This window comes from Petromyzon marinus, chromosome 64 (assembly GCF_048934315.1).
Source record: "Petromyzon marinus isolate PM22_M1 ecotype Great Lakes invasive population chromosome 64, UKy_Petmar_22M1.pri1.0, whole genome shotgun sequence".
NCBI lineage: Eukaryota > Metazoa > Chordata > Hyperoartia > Petromyzontiformes > Petromyzontidae > Petromyzon > Petromyzon marinus.
Window position 1 is genome coordinate 1,562,165 of NC_133730.1, and position 17,293 is coordinate 1,579,457.

General features: G+C 48.8%; 1 protein-coding gene across 2 annotated transcripts in view; it reads left to right on the forward strand.

The window, feature by feature from the left end:
- MYO16 (myosin XVI) overlaps window positions 1-17,293 on the forward strand; it is a 244,649-nt gene that overhangs the window by 137,002 nt on the left and 90,354 nt on the right. For both annotated transcript variants that reach the window (XM_076054072.1, XM_032977714.2), the window contains exons 17-19: window positions 198-306; window positions 6,071-6,188; window positions 17,089-17,160. In XM_076054072.1, the coding sequence (XP_075910187.1) occupies window positions 198-306; window positions 6,071-6,188; window positions 17,089-17,160 (299 nt within the window). The remainder of the gene's footprint in view (window positions 1-197; window positions 307-6,070; window positions 6,189-17,088; window positions 17,161-17,293) is intronic.

The window sequence follows — 17,293 nt, forward strand, 5'->3', positions numbered from 1 at the left end:
TGGACCTGTAGAAAAATCCATGCGACCTTGGGGAGAGAGACACCACAAACGTCAAATATGCAAGAGGCGTCGTCAGGGTCGGGAACGAATTCCACGACCTCCTGTATACCGAGCGTGGTAGTCACAATTTGGCCACCTCGGCGATGGCCCTTCACGTGGCTTAGGCAGTGAAGCGGTGGCTCTATGTTGAATGGCAGGTACCTGAAGGAGAGCACTCGGAGCAGCACTCCCACGGCCAGCACGAGCGACAAGGAGAGGCTGGACGCCGTGAAGACCGCTCTGCAGGCGCTGTCCTTCAGCAACAACGTACGCGCGCCCCTCCCACGACACACACGCACACACACACACACACGCCTCGTCGGCAACAACCCGTGCAGAGGAACGTTCACGCGGGGCGTCCTAGACCAGGGGTGGGAAACCGGCGGCTCCGGAGCCGCGTGCGGCTCTTTAAAGACCGCTTCGTGAGACGTCGTTTATTGAGGACCACTGTCTTCGTATTCACGTGCATTGCGGTTATTGATACTTTGCGGGGGGTTACAGCTTTCTAAAAAAAATGCCTCTTCTTGTCATTTTGGTTGCCGACCAGTGTGCTAGACGTGTGGTGGTTTCGTACGGCGCAGCAGCAGCCACCATTGTCGCGCTCATGTCACAACCAATGGCTCATTGCTCACCAAATATTTTCCAATTCACCGGTTGACCGATCAGCAGTCGCGGCCATATGTGAGTGGTATCCTGGATGTGGTGTGATGGGGGTCCGGAAATATTGTCAGACCTGAGTGAGATGAAACCCCGATTATAACCGTACGGTAGTCGGCATCCGCAAGCCTCAGAGGCCTTGACTCCTGCCGGTGTCAATGCTGACCCTTCCAGAGCCGAAGAGTTGGCCAAAATACCCTGGAGAGAGGCTTTCTGAAGCTCTCCATTGGAAAGCTCTTCTGCCAGCAGCGGTGTGATCAAGCAGTTGCAGGGCTGCACGTGTCACCTTTGATTGATGCGCTCGTCGAACTGGCTGCTCGTGTGTAGACACACTAAATAAGGCAAACCTCAAGAGCAGCGCCGGCATTTGCCTGCGCTTTATGCGGCTTCAGTACCATTCTTCGTTCCCTCCAATGCACCGGTGTCACCACGCCTCCGATTGGTTGGCTACGTACGGCGCGACAGGAGTTCAACATACATCCAGTGCCAACATTCAAGTCCCCTTTCTGCACCGGCAGTGCCCTACCCTGACGAGATCTGTGATCGCGCGCGACGCAGCTTCAGTGTCGACGCCCTCTGCTGGGAAGTCGGGCTGAACGATTTGCGGAAAATATCTAATTGCGATTTTTCTGACAGCGATTTGATTTGCGATGACATTTTTTGAAGTCAAGCTTCAGTTCAATATTCACTGTGCAATAGATGTAAAACACGTGATGGAGCATTACCACGTGATACCATCAAAATTTGAACTGCTCTATATATTCTAACGCAAGGATGAGAACTTAAAAGATGTGAATTGCTTCCAACATGTATTTATTAAAATGTTTTAATTGAATTAGAACAATCAAACACAGAACAATTGTTAAGTTAAATAAATATAGTATTATAGTTATAATAATTTAAAAATAAAACAATTCCAACAAGAAAGTAATAGGACTTTTGAAATCTCAAAAAATTGCAGCCTTTACTATTTGCTGATCGCACTGTTTCAAATTACGATTTCGATTTGAAATCGATTAATCTTGATTTAAAGCTTTCGTGACTGCAGTAATTCATATTCTTAGCTTTTTCGGTAAAATCACGTTGAAGGGAAACAATAAAATAATTAAATATATAAAACAATAAAAATTCTCACGACGTTTCGACCATAACACAAACGGTCGTCATCAGGTGTGGTGTGAAACCTGATGATGACCATTTGCGTTATGGTCGAAACGTCGTGAGGATTTTTATTGTTTTATATATATTTTATTATTTTATTGTTTCCCTTCAACGTGACTTTACCGAAAGAGCTAAGAATATCGATTAATCGTTCAGCCTTACTGGGAAGCGTCTCCTGCCACGTGCCGTCAGCTTCAGTCGCTCACAGTCACCGGTCGCCTCAGCCTCCTCACTTTGCCGTCACGCTGACAACTTTAGATTTAGAGAAGACGCCGTCAATCTGTGGCGTGAAAATATTCCTCTGTCTCTTTTTATCTCTGCTGCCAGCGTTGTGTTCTCCTAGTCCAGCTTGGGCGCTGGGCATGAGCAATGTAAGGGAATCCTCACCAGCCCAAGCAACATTCAGGGTGAACCAAATCCCAGCTCAGATTCAAACCACAATGAGCATTCAAGAGCTAATTAATATAACACATTCCTGCGGAGGGGGCATGTAGGAAATTTTGAAATAATTATGAAGTAATTATGTACGGATATTTAAGCCAAACTTGTTAGGGTCGTGCGCAGAAGAAAGCAAAATGAAAAGTGAGCAGAATTATAAAACGACGCCAGAAAGTGCAGTGTGAAAGAGGTCGCACGAGAAAGTGCAGTGTATAATCCCCAACCTCCTGTGAATTAATCCCGGTTGGGCTTCCAGTCCATATAAGGGCACCACGGGGTGACCAGCCCCTCCCCACCCAGCCCCACCCCACCCAGCCCCACCCCTCCCACCCCCCACCCAGCCCCACCCAGCCCCTCCCCACCCTCCCCTCCCCAGCCAGCCCCTCCCTACCCTCCCTCTCCACCCAGCCCCACCCCTCCGACGTGGACAGACATCCACAGACATACACAATTAATCCCCTGCCTCCTGTTAATTAATCCCGGTTGGGCTTCCAGTCCACTACGTTTCCTACCAGTATCAGCACTGTCTTGTCTCATCTGGCTCCATGTTTGTCTCTTGTCTGTGTCTCTCTGCACTGCATTTGTCCCATTTTCTCATCTCGCTACAGTTCTTGATAATGTCTATATCTCCTCCGTTATCTCGTGAGGAACTTTATAAGTCAACTAGCTTGTTTGCCCGTCCAAGGATGGGTGTATATTGCAGTAAATCTGAAATATTCAATAGAAAAAATGTTCAGCTCATGATTATTAATGAGGGAGGGGGGGGGGGTTGCCCCATGTGGAGTGACGTCACGCGCGGGACACACACACAGTCTATTTTGGCTCGTTATATTAGTTGCTGCGTTGATTTCTTTATTAGCTTTACTTTCCATAAAGATAGGTCAAAGTGAAAGCTGTTCTGCGTAAAAAAAAATTCGTTTCCACTCCACATTCTTCATGCGGAGTGACGTCACCCGTTCAGGATTATTAATGAAGGGGGGTCCATGTGGAGGACCCCACCTGTTCATGATTATTAATGAGGGGGGCTGGTCGACGTGAAGTGACGTCACGCGCGCTACACACAGACATTATTGGGTAAATATAGCAGTCAATATAGTAGTCAATGTTAGTAGTGAATACTGGGGTGGGTTTTGGGGGTGGCAATGGCCACCAAGGTGGCCCGGTCCTGGGCCTCCCCTCGGTCGACTCAGCCTCACAATGAGTACCCGGTGCGGCGTGTAGTAAACATCGTCACTCGGGAGACAAAGGCGGCCGGGCGTGGTGCTGGCCACCCACCCCCTCGTGTGGCGTGCCCGGCCTTCATAGGTGCTGCTACTCGCTAACAGCACTCGTCCCAACAGTCTGTTACAGGCTACACGGGGGGGGGGGGGGGGGCGGAGTGGTGGTGGACCCCTGCATTAGTGTGCCATCCACGGTGGCTGGCCTGCGGTTATTAAACCCGAGCACAACAACCGCTTTCACGCCGCCAGAGAGCCCACGCTCGTTTCTCAGCTGTCAGCGCTGTGGCCTCAACCCCCTCCCCGGATCTCGGAGCACGGGCTCGGCGTGCTGCCACGGACGCTATTCCCCCGCGGCAGTCCGGACGAATCCATTCGTTATTATTGCCGGCTGCGGACGAGGAGGCCCGGGGAGGGTAGGTAGGGCGGTGGGGGTGCTCAGCGGTGGTGCGCAGTGCCGATAGTGGAGTGGCCGCGACACATTGATCCACCCTGGTGTGCCTCGCCCCCTCCCCCCCGGGGAGCTTCACTGACGGATGGTGAAAAAAGAGGACCGATAGAAAATCCGCGGAAGCGGTGGACGCGTTCGACGCGACGTTTTCTCGCTTCAGGGTGTGGATGTGAACGCGCAGCCCATTAACGGTGCCAATGCGCTGCTTTGAGTTGCAGAATTGTTCCGGGGGGTTTTATTCAAGGATGTTCGTCCCACGCTGTATTTCCGTGGCCTCTGGTCGGCAACGGCCATGGTGTGGAACGGGGGGGGGGGGGGGGGGGGCGGAGTGGGGAGGCAGATGGTAATCGCATGGCTAGGAAGGCTTTGCCTACAGCCAAGTGAGCCCTGGCTATGAGCAGCCATGACAACGCCTGCCTGGCTGCCTGGCTGCCCTCCCTGCCCTCTCCTGCCACCCGGCAGATTAATTACGTTCGTGAGAGGACGCAGACCTCGGAGATGGAGTGATGATATCGATTCGTGTGCGCCGGTGCCGGGTGGATTATCGCTTAGCGGGCTCGTGAGAGGCGGTGGGCTGAGGATTGGGGAGGCCTTCGTCCAGCAGTGGATTGACGACGGCTGGAGAGGGCGATGAAGTTTGCCCATCGTCATCGCATTTGAAAGGCGACGTTTCGTGTTTGCAGGGCTCGATCAGCCCCCTATAAAAGGGATCGCTCTTCGTTACGCGCAGTACGCTCCACATTTAGGGGGAGAAAAAAATATCTGTCACTGCCTTCGATTGCTGATGAATTGCCTCGCAATGAGCTCGTGTACCACAAAGTCAGTTTACAAGGGGTTAAAGGTTTATTTTCCCCGAAGTATCCGGGGAATTGTACAAGTGCCACCGTCTGCTGTGGAGAAGACATTACAAGCTGAGGTAATTTTCAAGATTCGGCTATCCTGCGGAGCTGAGTATGGGCAAAAATAAAATCTACAATCCTTACGCAAAAGTGGAAAATATGTTCTGCTATGGTGAGAACACAGGGAGTCATCACTTGTGAAACCCCCTCCAAAAGAAACACATCTGGGCCGCACGATCTTCTAATGTACGGTTACCCAGTGATGGTCAGCGCGCAATGGACTTGCAATCAAGAGGTCGCCGGATCGATTCCATTTCCCGGCACGGCAATTGATACAACGGCACAAGTTTCCTAAAACCACCCCACCCACCCACCACCGTCTGTGCCCACCCAGCAGCCAGCAGTGTATTCACATTCACCACAGTAAGTAGCACGTGGTGGAATAAAGCGGTCGACACGTCCACCCCCTCCAGAATGTCTGGCCAGCGTGAGAAGAGTAGGCCAAATACCCACGAGCGGGCAATCGCAGCGCTGCACCCTTCCCTTTCACGCTCACTCTGTGCCGTCTCATGGCCGTGTCTGGTGTTCTTCTTTCGTCCGGCTGCTGATGTAGATGCAGAGCAGCGACAACTGCAATTTCACATTCAGTCGGTCACGCCAGATAACCGTGCCAGGAACAGGGGAGTCCTGCCCCGTGATGTCGCCTTCGTATTTGTGGATCGGACATTGCGTCGTACCTGGCCGTACGTTTCATCGTCCAGTACTGCCAGCCTCTTTGCGGGAGGCGGGTAAAGGAATGTGGCTGTGGGGCACCGCGAGAGCAGAGCGCACCGTCGACCCGTGGCCGCCGCGGACGACTTCCGGGCGCAGCGAGGGGTTTTTTCACGCTCCGCTGTGCCTCTGAAAGCCAGCGGCTGGATTCACAATCTAGACGTCAAATTAGAGCGGCTACTCAATTCATAGCAACACAGATAGAAGGAGGAGAAGGATGAGCGGAAGCGTAAACCTTGACCGTGCGTGGCTCCGTGACAGGCAGCTCTCACCGAGTAGCGCGCGCTCGCCGGCTCGCTGCTAACGATGACCGTGCGGATTCCTTGAGTGCGGACGCAGCTGTCCTTTCACAGTTACGCAGGCGGCTGTGCGCCACCGATCCCCCAGCATTTGTTGACAGAGGACCCGCCAGCGCTCACTGGGAGGCCGTGAACATCGGGTGGGAACGGTCGGTGACCGGCGCTCGCTGACTCTCTCGCCCGCGCTGCCTCTCGCAGGACGTTGAGAACCTGCTGCTCGTGCTCTCGGCCGTGCTTCACCTGGGCGACCTGCACTTCCTGGGCATCTCCAGCACGGAGGCGGCGCACGTCACTGACACGCGTCTCCTGCAGCGCAGTGAGTGCCACGCACGCACGCGCCCGCCCGCCTGCCTGCCCGCCCAGCTGCCCACACGCGCCCGCCCCGCCTGGCTACCCACACGCCAGCTCACTCCCGACTCCGCAGCCCAGCGTCACGACGCACGCCAGACTCGACTGCAGTCTGTTCACAGGAAGGAGAGTCTTTGGGACTTCTCGTGAAGTGGCGCCCACTCGCTCGATCACTTCCTGCTGCTCAAATGAGCATTGGGGCATTGGCGCTCACCTCCCTTTTACATTCCCGTGTCAGTGGAGGAGATGATAACAATCATAATTTAATTTCACATGGTGTCATTCATGCTAATTGCATCCCACAACGCTGTACGTTAATTATATATAAGGGCCAATTCCTATATATATAGCTACTACCAAGCAAATGAAAACCCTCAGGAAATAAAAAATGAATAAAATATGAAATCTCACCAAAACAAAAGGCGCAAACAAGAAACAAGTTTACAAGAGTTGGTTTTACCCTTTCTGGGATTTAAACAGGCGTGTTAAGATGTTAAATAAAACCGGCGTGTTAAGATGTTAAATAAAACAGGCGTGTTAAGATGTTAAAACACCAAACTGAAACCTTTTGCAAGGAAGCATGTCTGCATTTACAACACATACTTGTTTTGAACATGCAAACAAAAAAACACATTCTCTGATAGTATATGATGATGCATTGTCTTTGAAGCTGATTGGTCCACACCAGAAGCAGCTTTCTTTAGAGCCTTGTCTCACGAACAGTGTTACACCAGAGGACGCAAAAAGGCGAACAGCACCAAGACAATGCCACTATCAGGACATTGAGAGCTCGGAGTGGGCAGCTGCTTCATGGGACCTCCCTTGCCAGAATCAATGCAGACTGATTCCTTGACAAAGGTTTCATTTTTCGATTTAAAGCTTTCGTGACTGCAATGATTCATCTTCTTTGGTTCTTTCGGTAAAGTCACGTAGAATGAGAATAAAATAATAAATTGATAAAATAAAATAACACAATAATATTCTCACGACGTTTCAGCCACAACACAAGCGGCCTTCATCAGGTGAAGGGACGAGACTGTCTGGTAGGACAGCACTCCAGCCTTCATCAGGTGAAGGGACGAGACTGTCTGGTAGGACAGCACTCCAGCGCTGTCCTACCAGACAGTCTCGTCCCTTCACCTGATGAAGGCCGCTTGTGTTGTGGCCGAAACGTCGTGAGAATATTATTGTGTTATTTTATTTTATCAATTTATTATTTTATTCTCATTCTACGTGACTTTACCGAAAGAACTAAAGAAAAAAAAGGTTTCATTTTGGTGTTTTAACATCTTGACACAACTGTTTTATTGCCAGGAAGGGTGAAACCTATTCTCGTATTTTGATACTGGCAAGGGAGGCCCCATGATGATGAAAAAAGTTATCACAGTGGAGGAATGAGTCTATTAGGTCAGCATCCCAGACCACAATCCCAACTTCTCACACCAGCAGCCAGCAGACCTCCACAGGAAGGGCGGTAGAGTGCCAGAACGCTGTGACTGTTGTGGGGGCGACCCTACCCATAGGATGACCACAGTTGGCTTCCCACACAAATCGCTCCCCATGTTATCGACCCCCCGTGGGGAATTAGGAGCTTAATGAACCGGAAAAAAACTCCGGATTTGAACTTGGCAGCCTTCCGCTTGCGAGTCGCTCGCTCCACGGCCGCGTTGAATCACCAGCTGATACACGCCCAAGATACATGCTTCATATTGAGAGCATAGCAACCTTCTACTAAGGTTATCACGTGTCAATCATATGAACCTTATGGCGGGACCTCGCATAAACTGCTTTGCGACGTCATTTTATATCTGTTGAAGGCGAACGACACGGCAATCTATTCCTCTCGACGAGCTCCAGACGATGCGCTTATCAAAGTTTCAAAGTTTTGTTTCTTCCGCGCATTCGTCCTCGCCCCTGCGCTTGGACGACACGACAACAGAATGATCCGCGCCAGGCGGGTCGCGGCATTGGTGTGCGCGGTGGGACGGAGTCGCTAAAAAATGTTTTATTACCATTTTGACTTCCGTTTATTCGGGACCCCGGGGGTCCCGCCATGAGGTTCATTTGCTAATCAGGACCGGCTCCAGCTCGTCTTCATTTGGGGGGCCAGTAGGAGTAGTGTGGTGTGGGTGGGGCCGCTGTATACTATTTTATTATCTTTATTTTACCGGCTATGGCCCACTGAGCTGTATAGCTCTTTTTCAGAAGCGATCTGGCTGTCACAGATGCTAGCTCAACGAAGTGGCTAGTGATGTGGAAATGTGTAAATGCTAAACGTGTGACGTTGATTCTAAAGGTTGAAGAAAAACCGGGAGGACTCGGATAAAAAAATCGCCGCGACCACGGGAAGAGAGACGAAGCAAACTCCAAATAAACATCAGGCGTCAAAGCTCGGGTTCTAACCCACGACCTCCTGTATACCAGGCGAGATAGTTAACATCTCACCACTGTGACGATATAACGCATAGCGCTTAGGAGGAGAGTGAACTTGGGTTGGCTTTTGAGACCTTGGGGTCATGTTGCGAGGACCCACTCCAGAAACCCTCTGGTGGCGGCTGCGATGCTAACTTCATGGTGATGGTACCTTCCTGTGCGGCGGGTGAACACGACTCGACAGACGGAAACAACAAAAGCAACACAAACGTACGGCGCAGGACTCGTTGCCACACTGTGTTCAACAACTCCTCGTTGGTTCTTTCGGTGAAGTCACGTAGAAAGAAATAGTAATGATTCAATAATAGCATACGATGTTTCGATTGCAACACAAGCAATCGTCATCAGGTACAAATGAAAGAGAAAACGAACCTAGTAAACTTAGAAATATAAAGCAATACGACACAGAGAGTCGGCTAACATAACAGTGTTGACTGTAAACTTAGAAATATAATGCAATACGACACAGAGAGTCGACTAACATAACAGTAATTTTTTATTTAAAGCTTTCGTGACTGCAGGGATTCATATTCTTGGTTCTTTCGGTAAAGTCCCGTAGAAGGGAAACAATAAAATAATAAAAATATAAAACAATAAAATTCTCACGACGTTTCGACTGCAACACAAGCAATCATCATCAGGTGTGAAACCCACAGCAAGAACATTTAAAAAAAAGCACTTTTTTCAAATTTTCTTGCTGTGGGTTTCACACCTGATGATGATTGCTTGTGTTGCAGTCGAAACGTCGTATGCTATTATTTAATTTATTTTTTCTTTCTACGTCACTTTACCGAAAGAACCAAAGAGTAATTCCTGCAGCCACGAAAGGTCCAAATTAAGTTCGATGACTCTGTTAAATCTGCGTGCCCGAGTCACAGGTGCCCTCTTGTGGCTCTCTGCAGAGCTAACATCTGTGACCTTGAACGTTAACTCTGCTCCGGTTGGGAGGAAACTCACTCACTTACGAGGTCCGCCTGCAGTGTGTCGCTCATAGTACACGTCGATGTAGTGTGTACTTCTTCCTGTCTGTGTGTCAGCATTGTGCGTGTCCGCGTGTGTCCGTGCGTGTGTAAGCGTGAGTCCATATGTGAATGCGGTGTGTTACTTCGACAAACGTTGGGACATCACTCGGCTTCATTTGTGGCCGTGTGACATTGGCGTAAATTCCACTTTCCTGTTGACAAATGAGTCTGTTGTAGGTCAGCAATTGACTTGACAACACATGGTTGTCTGGCCATGCTTTGATTAACATCGATCTTACAAAAAAAACACGTTTCTGTTGTTTCTAGATTGCTTTGTACGATCTTTGTAATTGCGCAGCTATCGCAGCCATATATAAAGATAACCACAAACGACTGACCAGCTTCGTCAAATACAGCATCTGCTTTCAAACAATTGGCACAGTGCGGTGTTAGTGAACAAAACAAAACGATCACATGCACATGCTTAGTATTGAGCTGCTATCAAAGCACAGCCTACACCTTGTAAATAGCATGGATGACAAGATAACCATTTAAACCACGGTGGCTAGGAGATGTTAACTCCCACGCCTGGCACGCAGGAGGTTGTGGGTTCGATCCCGAGCCTGATGCCTGTATATTTGGAGTTCGTATGTTTTCCCCATTGTCGTGTGGATTTTTCTCTGGGTCTTCCGGTTGTTCCCTCCACATTTAGAATCAACATGCGTTTGGATTATTTGGCTGCTATGAATTTCCCCATGATAAGCCGTCATTTGTGGCCAAGTCACTTCTAAAAAGAGCTACATAGCTCAGTGGGCCTTAACGTGGTAAAATAAAACATTGTTTAGTTTTAAATCGTTCCTGTTCTTGTCTCTGTCCCAAGGCCGTAATTATAATATATATTGTGGGAGACACATTCCCCCCAATATTAAAATATGTTCAAAATGTCCCCCCCCCCCCAATATATTGCTATAAACAATATTTAAAAAAATAATTCTATGCGATGTAATAAAAACAAAAATTTGCTAAACCTTGGCCACAATATGATTGTGGCTATGGTTGTACTTTATAAATCCCTAATCTGTCATTACATACAATGAAACAAGAAAAGGTAAAAAAAAGAAAAAACGAGAAATGTAATACAATACACTATTTGACATTATTGTAAAAAAAATAATCCATCCCATGTGTTAGTGAATTTTTTAATATTTTAGACAGGAAATTTGTCTTCAAATTTAGATTTTTTCTGGGGGGGGGGGGCTAGACCCCCTGGAAGATTTGGTCCCCCCCAATCTTGACTCCATGGCTACGGCCTTGCTCTGTCCAATTCTGAGCATGCACCTCTGCACATCTCTTTGCGCACTCCACGTACTTAAACCACAACTCAAAGCTGGTCGTAATTTACTCGTCAAAAAGTGTATTTTTTCAGACCAGACACTTTGGTTTGTTGCCGTATCATTTTGAGCAAAACGACAACGAAGGCAATAACAAAAGTCACATTCCGCAAAGTTTGCAAAAATAAAACAGTTGTTGAAGACAAATTTGAAAACCCAGCAGAACATGAATCCTTTATCCTTCTACTGAGATGTTTGCCTCTCGGCATGTGCCTCCACCCTGCGCTCCTTCTCAAGTCACATCCACCGTCCTCGTAGCTTGTTCCACCACACCAAACCATCTCTCCCTTGGCCTTCCTCTGCTGCTCCTCCTGCGGCTGCCGTGCGCCCCCCGTGGCATCTCGAATGCCTCACTAATTGCATTAGGCAGAATATTCATGAATACCTCGGGTGATTATTGAAGGCTGATCAAGATCAAGATCGATCAACAAAAAGGCAAACAAGATAAGGACGGAAAGTGTTTGGACTTAGTGATTTTCAGGACGGAGCATGTTCGAATGTATTTATTTGAACGCAAGCTGCACTCTTCACTTGCATCCCTAATTGATAGTGGCTTTGTGAAAAGACCATTTCAGCAGCGCAATTCTCGAAGGGTTTTGCTGTGGTTGTCGTCATCGCTATTGACAAAATGCTAAATCGCATCTTCTATACGGAGCACGTGTCCGACCTTTGGGATCAAACCTCTCGGGGGCAGAGGCCTGCGGGTCAATCGTGGGGGGAAGGGTGGGGGGGGGGTGTGGGGAAGAGCAGGGGAGGGGGGGGTTCCCACACTGCCCGTCACCGCGAGCTCATGGCGGACCGTGGGATTCCTGCGCACGATGACGATATCTGCTTTGCGTCAAAGCGACAGCGAAAATGCTGATTAATGGCTCCCCCCCCCCCCCCCCCCATTGGGCCGGGCATCAGCTGTCCTGCTGTGGGACGTTTCCAAGGATGGTCACGATGTCGCACATTCCACGGCCGGTCAGTTGTGTCGCTTCTCTGCGGAGTGTATGAAGCCCAAGAGGGCTAAACCCTGATGACTGTACAGGGCCCCAGCCCTGGAGCGCCACTTGATAAATAATCTACGTAATAATATTTTCATAATAATATTTGCATTTATGCTGCACCCGTAACATAGCAAAACGTCTCTGAGCGGAGTTTATTTTAGCCTAGGGGACCTCCGGATGTCAGAAGTGGCACCCAGCCACAATCAAAATTCGCAAGTGGAATTCACAATCATCTCGTTGGATAATGATATTGAATTTGCGTCGAAATGTATTGATTTCAACCGAAGAGGTACTGCAAGAAGACTGACAAGTCTTTGCCGTATGCATCGCAATACACACAAATATCAATCCTGCAAATGTTCAACCATTTACCATACACTCGATTCTCATAAAAATTCCCACCCCTGGCCACCCCTGGCCTAGCACGGTTGGCTACGTACGGTACGAAAGAAATTCAACGTACATATACGCAAAGCTCAACAACAAGCCCTACTAGCACACCCCCTGATAAGTTCCCTTTGACCCTGGTGTATCTGTGTTGAAACATTAAACAAAGACCTGCCCCCTTTCAAGACACGTTAAGAATATCCCCTTCCCATCCGCAAGCCACGGTTTAGCTGTAGTGTAGCCAAAGATGCTGAAGGCCATCTGGCCAGATCCAGGCCCCTGGGCTTATCTCTGGCTGCCAGGAGGCGTAGCTGGCCAAACAGGGCATCTGCGGCCGCCCTTTCGTAATTAAAACGGCGAGGAGATTTCCCGGCGAGAGACGGGAGCCCAACGCGCCGTGCAGATGTCTGCTCGCGACCCCCTTCAGCCCTCCGTCAAGATATCATACGGGGGAATTTACTGGTTTCGGCAAAAAATTCATTACGGCACGCTTTTTACTGCCCGCGATATTGTATCGCAGGCATGGTGGCATTTTGAAATTCACAGCGTCGTGGCGACGCCCCTAATTAAAAATGGCATTTTTTCCCTCTTAATTTAGTACAGTGATTTGATTAAAATGCAAGCAGGAATTTATCGTGGCCATGAAATATCTGCTTATTAAAATAACGAGCGTCACACTTAAAAGTTTAAAATCGAATTGATGTATTCGCGTTGGAAAGCAAACGCTGATAATTCTGTGGCTCTGTTTTGTCGTTTTAGTGGGTTCGTTTTAGCGATCTCGCATCTAATATACCCGTCATAGCATCTGGCATATTAATATGGAATTTCTATCACTGGCTAAGGGGACACCAACAAAATTGGGCACCGCAAATGCTGCAATTTCAGCAGGCACATCAATTTACGAATGTATCTTTATATAGGTGAGTGAACACAGCAAGCCATTGTGGCGTATTCTCAACAGAGCCTTGTTTCATCGTCTACCGGGGCATGTGGGGACCATGCCAAACTGGCTGCGTTTACATGGCCAACTTTTAGCGCGCAGATTTGTCCGGTTGCGCGCCACCGCGAGGGATTCAATAACGCAGCGGATGCATCGAGAGCGCCCACTGCCACCCTGAGTTGTACCAGCAGGGGGAGCAGGAACGTGCGCTCAGAGCTGTGACGCTTCCCGCCCTGAGATTCACTCTTCGTGTAATCCAGCAGGGCCGGTAGTTGAACTGGCGTGCACTTATTCTTTGGTCTTTCGGTAAAGTCACGTATCTACGTGACTTTACCGAAAGACCCAAATAATATGAATTCCTGCAGTCACGAAAGCTTTAAGGCAATATTTGGCGTGCACTTGCGAATAACACCTCGTAGCAAAGCTGCATTTGTTCAACGAACCTTGACGTCTGAAGAGACCCCCAGAAGGTGGAAACCGCTCCAGATTGTTGCTTGCTTCAACAAATGTTGCCGGATGATAATGGTCTGGAAAGCCGATAGGCCACTGGATTGTGACTCATTTTGTTTTATCTACGTGGAGACACGCAATGGCTTTATGATCCTGTACGGATGCTTAATTTAATAGGTACAGTGGGAGCTGAATGAGCGGCAATCCAATTGTGCGCTCTTGAACATAGGACGCATAGAGCAAAATACGGGTCTTAGTTGGGTACAATTTTGAGTTAAAACGAACGGTGACCATTCAGCGTAGAATGATGCCCACCCAAGCCATGTGGTGTTCTGCCATTTGAATTTCCCCCCGTTGCACTGGAACAAACTTCACCTCCGCATGAAGCGAGCGCCCTCTCTGTCTCGTTTCCACTCCTCCCTCAAGACCTCCCACCTCTTCTGCCTGGCTCATCGTTCCATCCATCCCTAGGTACCCCCCGTAATCCCCTCACCCACTAACCTCCCTCCCCATACCCCATCCCTGTTCGGCGTATCACTTTTAGCTACCATCATTGGACCACTCGTATCCCTTGTGAAGCGCCTTGGATAAAGGCGCTTTATAAATATAAGATAAGTATCTTCTTTGGTTCTTTCGGTAAAGTCACGTAGAATGAGAATAAAATAATAAATTGATAAAATAACACAATAATATTCTCACGACGTTTCGGCCAGACAGTCTCGTCCCCTTCACCTGATGAAGGCCGCTTGTGTTGTGGCCGAAACGTCGTGAGAATATTATTGTGTTATTTTATTTTATCAATTTATTATTTTATTCTCATTCTACGTGACTTTACCGAAAGAACCAAAGAAGATTAATCCTTGCAGTCACGAAAGCTTTAAATCGAAAAATAAGATAAGTAAAGAATACATTTTAGCTTATGATGTTCATTGTCCTCCATATATATCTGCTGGGTGAACAGTGCCGGGGAGGATTTAAGAAATTTGACCAAATTCTAAATTGTTGTGCAGGGATGCCAAAGTGTCAAACTCTGGATTGCAACTTCCACATACTATTCATCATTAACCCCCCCATATGGCAGCAACTGCAATTGAAATCAACAGCCGTTCAGAAAGAACTTGTCACCTGCATCGCTTCTGCATGGTCAGCGCACGCGATCCATCCTCCGCGTCGGGCGATCCGGCACGCGGTTTCGCGTTCGCCGGGACGTTTGTGTGTGCACGCGCGCCCTCGGCACGATGGGTCAATGGGGAGCGATAGCGCAACGGGTTCCTGCGCGTTCACTTGCGCGGAGCCGCGCGGCCGGTGGGGAAATCAGCCAGAGACAACGTCTGTTTCCCTTTCCTTGACGCATCAAAACCATTACTTCCGGTGGAGTGCCTGCGCCGCCTCCGCTCGAATAACATCGTAAATGACGTGGGCTACAGCGAGCACCTTAACCACATGAAGGTACCAAGCGGACACTTACTGCGAAACCATTCGGTCCCTTTGGATTTCTGTTAATAAAAAAACACGTACTGCTATCTCCGTGTGTTAATTGCTTCGAGACACACGTGCAAAACTATGTATGCCGTACAGGCAATAATTTCTCCCAAGTGTCTGGCTTTGCTTTAGGGAATCGTGCCTTTCTCTTCACGTGACTCGCTGGTTTTGCCCGCGATTGAGACTGTGCCGGAATGTCCACAAGAGGTCAATAAATGAATCGAGTGGCAAAAGCAGAAGGAAATTGTCCCTATAATTTTGAGTAAAAATTCAAATGTGCTGATGGCTCTTGTCATCATCGGTGGGGTGAATCCCACCAGACTGTGTTTGATATTGTCTTATCCAGACGTGCATCTGACCCTAAATGGAAAGTTTACACGCAGATCGATAAAGATATCTCCATAGATCTGTTAAAATTAAAGAAACCACCGCTGCATCTTCAATTTCTCACGTATCCCTTGTAAAGTGGAAATTAACATCAGTGGGCTATTGCCTATTCAAATAAAAGGCATTAAACCGTGATTTATGTATTTACTTTCAACACCGGTAAATGTGCTTTGGCCCATCTCGTATCGCCAGCGACGACGCGTGGAGCCGTTTGTCGGCAGTGTTTGTTGATGAGTGAAGAGCGTTGGGTGTGGGGCGCCTGCCTCTGCTCCCAGGATCGTCCCTCCAGCCCAGTGGTGATTAGAGTGTGCTTCCTCTGCCCAGTGGTTATCAGAGTGTGCTTCCTCGAGATCCACCAGCGAGTGGTCTGGGACGTTCCTCCAGGTGGTCTGCGGGGCGGTGGTGTAAACGCACGTTGATCGGGAAATAATGACAATGCTTTTAACTTTTGTTTCGGACGTTAATTCATATTTTACTCAGGATATTGAATTTGAAAATGAAATTAGGTAAACTGCCGTGATTAAGCTACCATCACCGTAAGATATAAATGCCTCCCGCCCCCCCCCCCCCCCCCTAAAAAACTAAAACTTACAGCTATGTTTAAAAAAACATGTGCCGGTAACACAGAAGGAATCATTTTGTATTACTGGCATTTAAGGGCTGGGTGGTCCGTGGAAATGTTTGCATCGGCTGAGTGGACCGCGGGCCCAAGAAAGTTTGAGAAACACCGCTCTAGTATCACGGGGAACAACCCACAGGGGCCCCAGGGCAGGCCTCAAGGAGCGTGGCCCAACGTCGCTCAGATCCCGCACCTCCGATTCGTATGGTTGGCAACGTGCAGTGCGTAAGAAGTTCAGCGTACATTAAACTGGAATCGGGACATTTATTTATACCGGAGTAAGAACGTCACAACAACTCGGTGGTGTCCCGTGCCTTCTTCAAACGCAGCGCGATCCCTGTGAGCCTCGAACGTTCATGTCGCACCCGAGGAATTCCAAACGTTGCCTCTGCCTGGTTTTGAATCTTGTGCATGAGCACTGCATCAGCGAAAGCCCACATTTCTTTTGATTTTGCTCTGAACCTCTGGCATTAACATTGAACTGTAAGAATCTTAAAGGTGCCTTAGTCTGGCTCTATGGGCCTGGCTACTGTGTCCCTTGATGTGTAAATATATATGCCCAGCTGCTGTGCAAGTGGTGAATTCATGTATATGCGGAATGTGGACAGGAAACTAAAATGTAAATGTGACCACAGTGACGTTTGCTGCCCGTTGTGATGTCTCGCGATCCAGCGTGCCGTTGACTTTCTCGTGACGGATGCAGCTGATTGACATTGACGAGGGTACCTGCCGCGTTCTGCAACAGCTGATGATTTCAGCATCCCTGTGTAACCACGTGCACGCGCGCGTGTCCACTGCTCACGCCCGCGGTCGTCACTCTCTTGGCAGTCGCCTACATGCTGCAAGTGTCTCCGGAGGAGCTCGGCACAGCCCTCACCTCGGACACGATCTACACTAAAGGTATCGTGTTGCGTTTGTCTTGGGTTCGCTCACCGTGAATTAAACTTGTTGTTTTTTTAGATGTTCTTTAGGAACATTTTCGACGCATGGTACGTTCCAACGATACACACACTGCCCGGCATTACAGGTCATA